Below are 8,486 nucleotides of genomic sequence, written 5' to 3' on the forward strand. Positions count from 1 at the left end.
CCACCCAATCAAACTCTCAAACTCGAGCTCGTGACGGTGAGCAGAGCTAGAGTATACGCCACCTGGGTATGAGGGCTCTGAGGTAGTAGGGTAGTAGTCTGTCCGCCTTGGTAGTAGGTCTCCTGACGCGGTATCAAATGGTTTTGCTAGGTGCTGTGTCGATGAATCTTTCAATACGAGCTCCCCTTGCTTTAGGTACTTTGTTGGCGAAGGATCACCTTCTCTACGCCTTGTTGAAAACCGTTATCCGCAGTTTTCATTCTTTGATGTCGTGTCTGGATAGTGCTCTATGTGTGTGCCAGGTCAGTTGTTCCCGGATCTCTGGATCATAGAATATCACTCGGTGGTTTTGCAATAGAGAGGGATTTTTGTTTCAGCTATCCTAGAGCGATATCTATTGAGCGAGATCAAAGACGATAGGTGTATACATGTATATACATGCAGTTTTATGCACTGTAGAGTAGTTGGTGTCAGTGATTGAGACGCGCGTACATACCCGACAACCTCCATGTGATTTGTTCTTACCTTGGGGTTCTATTACTAAATGGGAACGTGAAAAAGGAATCATCTAGAGATAATGATGAAGTGAATGACCGCTAAGTGAGTAGTAGCTGTACCGGCGTTGTCTTGGCTAAATACGAGTGATAAGTTGTGATTGACCGCAGGAAGGATTTCGGCGGGCCCTAGAGGATTCTTTTTGATCGCTCTTCCTCTTCTTTTTTTTTCACTGGATTCCTTCTTCTTTCGGATTGAGCAAGCGTTAGAAGTAGCTCTTTGGTCTTTACTGACAGAATAGATACTAGGTACCCGATCTGGGTTAGATTCTGTAGAGATTAAAGACAACTTTGAGGAACACTTACGATAGATGAGATTTTTTTTCAAAATTTCAATGTGGAATAGTCGCAGGCCGTAAATGGGAAAATGTATCAAATAGCCGAAAGATTGAGGTTCCGCATTGCCTCTGTGAAAGTTGACGGTGAGATTCTTAGAATTCAGTTAGATGTGATCTTGACTCGGTGCGAAGGATTCAAGGCGAGGGTTGCCGAGAACGAAGTAGAGCCGAGAGGGAAAGATGATTCACTGAGACCATTCAAGTTTGGCGGATATATGAGTTTTACAACAGCGTACACGTAGCCCGAGGAATGCTTGTAATCTTCAGAAGTACAGGTTGCCAATATATATATGAATTATGCTTAGATAGGTACAAAATGATACAGTATCCACGGACATTAGAAACTTTCCACATAATCTCTCCCATCATCAATCTTTTCTACATGATTCACGTTTCTCGTATGTTTCGCTTAACCAACCCAGAACGAAGCTTTAGACTTGAGACTCTCCGAGCTGTCACCAACCGACACAATAAACTCTCCCTTCTCAACGACAGACTGATGCCTTGTGTTCCACACCGCCAAGGTGCTAACATCGACGTCAATCTTGACAGTCTTCTCTTGGCCAGCCTTCAAAGCAATCTTTGCAAATCCCTTCAACTCCTTGTTGGGCACCACAACACTCGCAACCTTATCGGTGACATAGAGCTGCACAACCTCTGTTCCATCAACCTTGCCGGTATTCTTCACCTTCAAACTAGCAGTGACAATGGCATCGGCAGTGACGTTTGTCTGGCTGAGAGTGACATTAGTGAACGAGAAAGAAGTGTAACTCCTTCCGAATCCGAAAGGATAAAGTGGGAGGGGGCTGGACAGGACGTATTGGTGTCCAAACTTCATCGTTCCATTCTCATAGATGGCACCGGCATCAACATATCTGCCACCCTTGAGGTAGTCATAGTATGATGGGGCGGTTCCGACATCACGAGGGATCGAGACTGAGAGCTTTCCAGAGGGGTTATAGGATCCAAAGAGAACATCAGCCAAGGCGTTACCACCTTCCTCGGAGGGGTAAAATTGTTGAACGAGGGCAGCAGAAGAGTTAGAGATCCAGGGCTCAGTGATGGGCTTTCCGGATGAGAAAACGACGACAGTGTTCTTGTTGACCGCAAGAATTTCACGGACGAGGTCTGCTTGGGCACCAACGAGGTTGAGGTTGTGGACGTCTACGTGTTCACCGGTGGTGGCATTGAGACCGGCCCAGAGCTCATTCTGATCTCTACTCCAGGTTCCAACAACAACTACTGCGACCTCTGCTTCCTTTGCAGCAGCAATTGCCTCTGGGAAGCCACTCTGGTCGTTGCTCCATCTCTCACAACCCTGCGCATAGGTAACCTTGGTGTTTGATCCCTTGAGAGCGTTGTTTATTCCATCCAAAGGAGTGACACCACGGTATTGCGATTTGTAGACAACGTAATCACCGTACTATATTTTGTCAGTTGCTAATTTTGAGTTAACGAATCCAGATGCAGGGAAACTCACGTTCATGAAACCATGAGCCATAGGTCCAAGGACAGCAATGCTCTTGACCTTCTTCTTGTTCAAAGGCAGGACACCATTGTTCTCAAGCAAAACGATACTTTCACGGTCAATCTTCCGGGCAAGGGCTACACTGTTGTCCGAATGAATGATCTTCTTCCACTGGTCTTCAGGGGCGGCAATGTACGGGTTCTCAAAAAGACCCATGATGAATTTGGTACGAAGGATACGAGAGACAGCAGTGTCCAAGATCTCGATATCAAGCGTTCCATCTTCCAAAAGGCCAGGAATTGCGCGGTAGTTGCTGGGAGTATCATCAGTGATAGTTTAAACCAGGGTTAGGGTTAGACTTACAATGAACCTCCACCCATCTCAACGTCGTTACCAGCAGTAAGGGCAAGCATGGTGACAGCTCTCTTATCACCCTTCTCACAGAGACCGTGATCATTGCAGAGTTTGTCAGAACCACCGGCATCGGTCATGACATGGTACTTGAAGCCCCACTCTCCCCTGAGAACTTCGGTCAGAAGATGGTAGTCTGCAGCTGATGGAATTCCGTCATATGAGTGGTAAGCACTCATAACACTCCATGCATCTGCGTCAATGATGGTCCTCTTGAATGCTGGCAAGTATCTAGGGTAAAATTCTCGTTAGATGGATATCCCAAGGGGTCATTTCAAAGGAATACATACGTCCGTCTCATCTCTCTCTCTCCACCGTGGACAGGAGCAGTGTTTAATCCCTGTTCAGGAGTGCCAAATCCAGCGAAATGCTTTACAGTGGCGGCAACCTTTTTTGACTGCAATCCCACAACATATGCATGACCGTATTCACCGGAAAGGTATGGGTCCTCAGAGAACATCTCCTCGACACGACCGAAACGGTATTCTCGTGCAAGATCGACTACTGGTGCGAAGATGTGGTTGGCTCCTAATGCTGCTCCTTCTTCGGCAATGACTTCGGCCATTTGTCTGACTAGCTGTTTCAGGGTCAGTGAACAGCCCAAACCTTTGACTGCCGGAAGATTCACCTACATCAGGGTCGAACGCACAGCCATAGGCAATTGGGGAGTTGAAAATAGTCGCATTGCCGATCAAGAACCCGTGGATTCCTGCAAGGATAACATCAGCACCAGTAACATGCGATTGAGGAGTCAGAGCTTATTTACCTTCGGTTTGGACCAAGGCAGGTATTCCTAGTCTCGTCTCCTCAACTAGATACTTCTGCCCCCTCAATGTTTCCCTCGCGACCCACTCCCACGGAACCGGGTATCCAATATAAAACTGTCCGGTCTTATAGCTCATGCTATCTACCAACCCAGTTCTGTTGAAGGTACCATCCGTCACATTCAACCAGTTCGAGATATCACCCTGCATAACCTGGCCAACCTTCTCCTCAAGCGTCATACGTGAGATGAGATCAGCAATACGGTCATCTACAGAGGCCTTGGGATTCTTGTAGATGGCATTGGCGGGAACGCTCGAGTTTGCTGGAAGTGCTGTTGCCAGTGAGGACATCAAAGGCATGACAGCCCATAATCCTTGCGTGAACCTCATCTTTTTTGACTATGCGAGAAAAGAAACCCCAAACAGAGAAAGATTGAAAGGCCTGGTGGGAGGTAGAAGAAGACAGAGTACCGAAAAGAAGAGATACAAGCTCGCTTTTATATTTACAACCCACTCCACAACTAGGAGGCATTGCTACAGCCTAGCTTGCTTGCCATGCCATATTGTTCGGCATGGGGAGAACAACACGCCGTACCATATGAGCCGAGACCATCTTTTTTCATCGTCATGCTTCTACTTCCAAGATGGAAGAATCCAAAATAAGCATATTAGCCCCCATCCCCCTCCTCCCCGCAAGTTCTTCCGGCGAAGCTAACTAACTATGAAAGAAAGAAAAAATATCAACCGTGTTATTGTAATCTCCGAACCACTCTACAACTTCGGCTGAATTATCGTGCAAATAGCAAATACATGTAGGTACTGTATACATTGATTGCATGCCTGCAGCTAATGGACGTACCACGCCCAAAAGTGTTTGCCTGAATAGCGATGTACCTACTTTATTAATCTTGGGGAGCTCTGATCGACGATATTCCCTTCCTATTATCCGGGGACAAAAACCCGTCCTCGGCCTCGTTCGATTGATTGACCCTGGTTGGTGTGAGTATTTTCCGGGGTTGAATTGCCACTGCTGGCACCCCTGGCTACTATAAAGCTTCGACCATACGTAGAAAGAGGGCGGGGGATGTGGGGTGTCGGGCACGGATCCGACAACGTTAACGTTTTCTGGGGATCTTTCGAGCAGGGAAGCTACTTTCAGCCTATTGCCAAAAAACAACATTACGGGGAGCCCCATCTCAGTTGAAATAAAGAAACACCGTTTAGTATGGTTTTTGGAGCAGATACTCTAGAATCCAAGTATATAGTTTCAGCCCACGATAGTAGGTTTCTGGTGTGGGTATTGCGCACAAAATAACTAGCTACCAGATCGGAGTACAACGGGGGTGGTCCTTGGCCCTGGATCCGTAACGAGAAAGCCCGGTTACTGGCATCAAATCGTGCAAGGTTCGATTTACTGACTGGATGCATGCAGTCTTGATATAGATATACATATAAGTTGACAACTATGCATTCGCCAATGTACCGATACGGTTTGTCGGTCAGGTTTTTCCGTCGTTATTGGCATGTAGGTGGAAATTTATTCTCTATCTTGCTGGATAATGAATTTGGGCCAACGGAGATCCCGTTGCCAATTCTCTTATATCTAGAGCCTTTAATCTCCAGCGGATGAGGGCCCAAAATGCACTACCTATGCCCAGCCAGCCGTCGGTGAGTCGTTGTATTTACTCAGTGATTAACAACCCTAACCCTGTAGGTATCGGAGCCAACGCGAGCCGACGAACTAGCAACAAAATCATTTCCTGCTCAGCCTTACTCATGGCTAGCCCGCAAAAACGCACCTTACTCTCCAGTTTTATGGGTATACCTCATCACACAAAGCCGCCCCAGAAGAGGATCATAATTACAGCACCTATATCTGCAGGGAAACACCCTTTTTCTAGCCAACTCGGCCCGAGTTGTGTTTTTCCCTTGCTGCGACTTCATGGGCCAATCAGATAGTGGGAGGTTGGGCATGGGACAGAATCTGCTCGTTAACGGTTAACTAAGTTACTTTACAACCGACTAGGGCTAGAATAGTAACACCCAGGCCAGTACCCATTAGGGCACTTGGTTATTATTAACTGAAAATCAGCCCTTTTTTTGTCGCCAATAAACGCAAAATTTGGTTATCAAGAAAAATTCCCTCTTTAGTAGGGTCTATGATACCCTTATCGTAATGCGCCGATACTTGCATTTTCAGTGTAGAGTACATAGAATAGAGTCACACCACACGGTTACAGTACAATATTGCCCTCCCTCCAGTAGGCACACCATGGCCAGTCAGAAACGAAATATCGAACAGGATATAAAGACATCGCCACCTCCTCTCCGTGTCTGAGAGGCACAGATCTAGGGCACATCTTCACAAAATGGAAAGAAGAAAAAAAACGAGTATCACAGTCCATCACTCACTCCCCCCTCAACGCTCGAACAGCAAATACCGAACCCTAACCCTGATACAAACACTCACATACGTACCCAATTACTAGTTAACGCCTCTTGTTCTTGTGCCTGACATGACAGCGGATTCCAAGAAGACTAAAATGATACCAAGAGAGACTAAGGCCTTCGCTCTCGGTGGAAATAGCAGCGAGCCTCTGGCCTCTTCTCTACGCAACTGAGCTAGAAGCTAACGTAACACACCTTATTGGAGCGTGAGGCTAGGCTGCATGTGCCTCTGGCTGTCAATGAGCTGTGCCGTGGATCTGCATAGGTCTTGATTTTGGAACCTCGGGCTTGAATTTTCGCGGTTTGGGGCCGAGTGATATGTCATTATTTACAACTATGTAGTTTTTTTTCTTTCTCTTTCTCTCTCGCTTTGATCTCCCTGATCGAGCACCTCGTAGCAAAGCATGAATTCGTGGGTCATGTAAGACTCCCGTCATTACATAAAAATAAAATAAAGCAAAAATAATAAAGCAAAAATAAAGGCCAAAAGGGCGAGAAAGAATTAGTAGCAGTATTGGAAGTTGACGTTTTCCTATTCCTCAATGTTAGCAATGATATCCTCAAGGCCAGTAATCCTGGTAGAAGTAGTAGAAGGCGTTAAACTTACCATATCCGTCAAATCATCGAAACTGTGCGTCAAGCCCTCATCCTTAACCGCCTGGCCCTCAGCGAGCTTGGCCAACTTCATCTTGTTCTGCCTGACATAGTGCCATCTCAAGAACACCAGGGTACTCAGCAGCACCGCATAGCATCCCATATGTGTCGCAAACGCAATGCGATACCTCGGGGCATCCCAGGCCAAAAACACCTGCGGCCCAATGGAGTTACCCACCGCCCAGGCGACAAAGTTCGTCCCAACGACAATACTCTTCTTCGTCTGTCCAGCCACGTTCCTGCTCACGAGCGAGAGCCCGAGGGTCGCGCAAGCCCAGAAGGACAGACACACATAGTAACTGATGAGCAGGCCAACCTTGGTACCAAGCTTCCCGTCGTTCTTGACAATGAGCAGGACAATGGTGCCGACAACGGAGGGCAGCACAAACCCGAACATGACGAGGATGTTCTGCGACGTGCGCCTCGCCAGCCACGAAGACGTCAAAAGCGTAAAGATGATGAAGAAACCCAGCACCATCGCCAACAGCTGTGTCTGCAGCACCGTGAAGTCGAACGACTGGATGATGATATTCGCGAACGCGCCTAGCCCGGACGTCGGCAGCGTGGTGAGCAGCTGGATGAGCGCGAAGCACCACGTCTGCGGGTCCTTGAGCGCCTCGATGGCCTGCTCCTTGCGGAAGACCTTGTTCTGGAGACCGGTCTGGTTCTGGCGCACGCGCTCGACCATGAGCTTCTTGTCGTCCTCGGTGAAGCACTTTGCGCGCATGGGCGAGTCGGGCATGTAGACGAGCACGAAGATGCCCCAGAGCGCGGAGGCGCAGCCGTATGCGATGAAGAGCGCTTGCCAGCTGTGGATGGCGGCGGTTTTGGGGATGTTGGTGAAGGCGTAGGCGAGGAGACCGCCGACGATTTGTTGTCCGCCGTTCATCATGTACCTGGTGCCATGAATACTTGTTAGTCTCTATCTGTTACTGAGGAAAGTGAGGAGGGTGAAAGTACCAATAGGTGACGGTGGCAGCTTGCTCTTCACGGCGGTACCACATGCTGGACAACATGATGAAGATGGGCTGACAGCAGGCCTCGAAGGCTCCGAGGAGTGTTCGTAGGATGACCATTCCGGTGAAGTTCTTTCCGGCGGCGTGGCAAGCGAGGATACCGCCCCAGACAATGATGTTGAAGCCGAGATACTTTGCAATTGGGACTCGCTGGATGATCCAGTTTGTCGGGTACTCGACTGTAAGCACAGCCAAGTAGATACATGTTGTCAACCATGAGTACTGTTTTTTTTTCCCCAGTTAACACTCCACTCCAGTACTTGTAGTATATATATGAAGATAAGTAAAGTGGTATGTAGTTACCTTCTGTCCCTGCAACCCAGCATCCTCCCGAATTCCCATGATTGAGGCAAACGACATTGTCCCCTTGTCAAGCGCCTGCAGGAAGTATGTGACGATCATGATTGTCAGAACGCGCTTGTCTATCAGCTTCTTGAGACGCTTTTCCGTGGCCTCGTCGATGTGGATGGCCTTGTCGGAGGCGTACTTTGCGACCTCGTGGTCGATACGGCCATTGTTGTCGTAGTGCTCGACTGCAATCTTTTCATCTTGCATGCCGACATCTTCGAAATGGCTTCCGGTACCCTTTTCCGCCATGGTTGTAGATTTGGGGGGGTGATGGGTGATGTAGGTAGGAGGTAGGAGAGAGAGAGAAAGGGAGAGAGAGAGAGGAGGAAGATGAAGATGAAGATGGGACTCTTCTTCTTGTGTCTTCTTTCTTGCGCTGGTCAAGCTACCAAGAGAGTGGACGAGCAGCAGCAGGCAGGAAGGTTTATATATTGATTTTCATATCGACCAACCCATCTTTCTTCCCAACATTTTCCCTCGCCTCC

At 48.0% G+C, this 8,486-nt stretch overlaps 3 protein-coding genes across 3 annotated transcripts; 1 reads left to right on the forward strand and 2 right to left on the reverse strand.

The window, feature by feature from the left end:
• Positions 1-1,301: 1,301 nt before the first annotated feature.
• LAJ45_05691 (uncharacterized protein) lies at positions 1,302-3,925 on the reverse strand (the record flags this gene model as incomplete). Its single annotated transcript, XM_046115260.1, has 6 exons — positions 1,302-2,315; positions 2,373-2,673; positions 2,724-3,002; positions 3,062-3,348; positions 3,404-3,480; positions 3,538-3,925. The coding sequence occupies 6 exons, from the start codon at positions 3,923-3,925 to the stop codon at positions 1,302-1,304; spliced, it is 2,346 nt and encodes a 781-aa protein (XP_045971782.1).
• A 1,075-nt stretch (positions 3,926-5,000) lies between these two features.
• On the forward strand, positions 5,001-5,396 carry LAJ45_05692 (uncharacterized protein; the record flags this gene model as incomplete). Its single annotated transcript, XM_046115261.1, has 2 exons — positions 5,001-5,060; positions 5,250-5,396. 2 exons carry the CDS (start codon positions 5,001-5,003, stop codon positions 5,394-5,396), a joined length of 207 nt encoding a protein of 68 aa, XP_045971783.1.
• Positions 5,397-6,485: 1,089 nt separating this feature from the next.
• On the reverse strand, positions 6,486-8,250 carry LAJ45_05693 (uncharacterized protein; the record flags this gene model as incomplete). The annotated part of the gene is made up of 4 exons (XM_046115262.1): positions 6,486-6,515; positions 6,591-7,533; positions 7,598-7,875; positions 7,957-8,250. 4 exons carry the CDS (start codon positions 8,248-8,250, stop codon positions 6,486-6,488), a joined length of 1,545 nt encoding a protein of 514 aa, XP_045971784.1.
• Between the last annotated feature and the right edge of the window lie 236 nt (positions 8,251-8,486).

This window comes from Morchella importuna (genome assembly GCF_003444635.1).
Source record: "Morchella importuna strain M04M26 chromosome Unknown Morimp01GS015, whole genome shotgun sequence".
Taxonomy (NCBI): Eukaryota; Fungi; Ascomycota; class Pezizomycetes; order Pezizales; family Morchellaceae; genus Morchella; species Morchella importuna.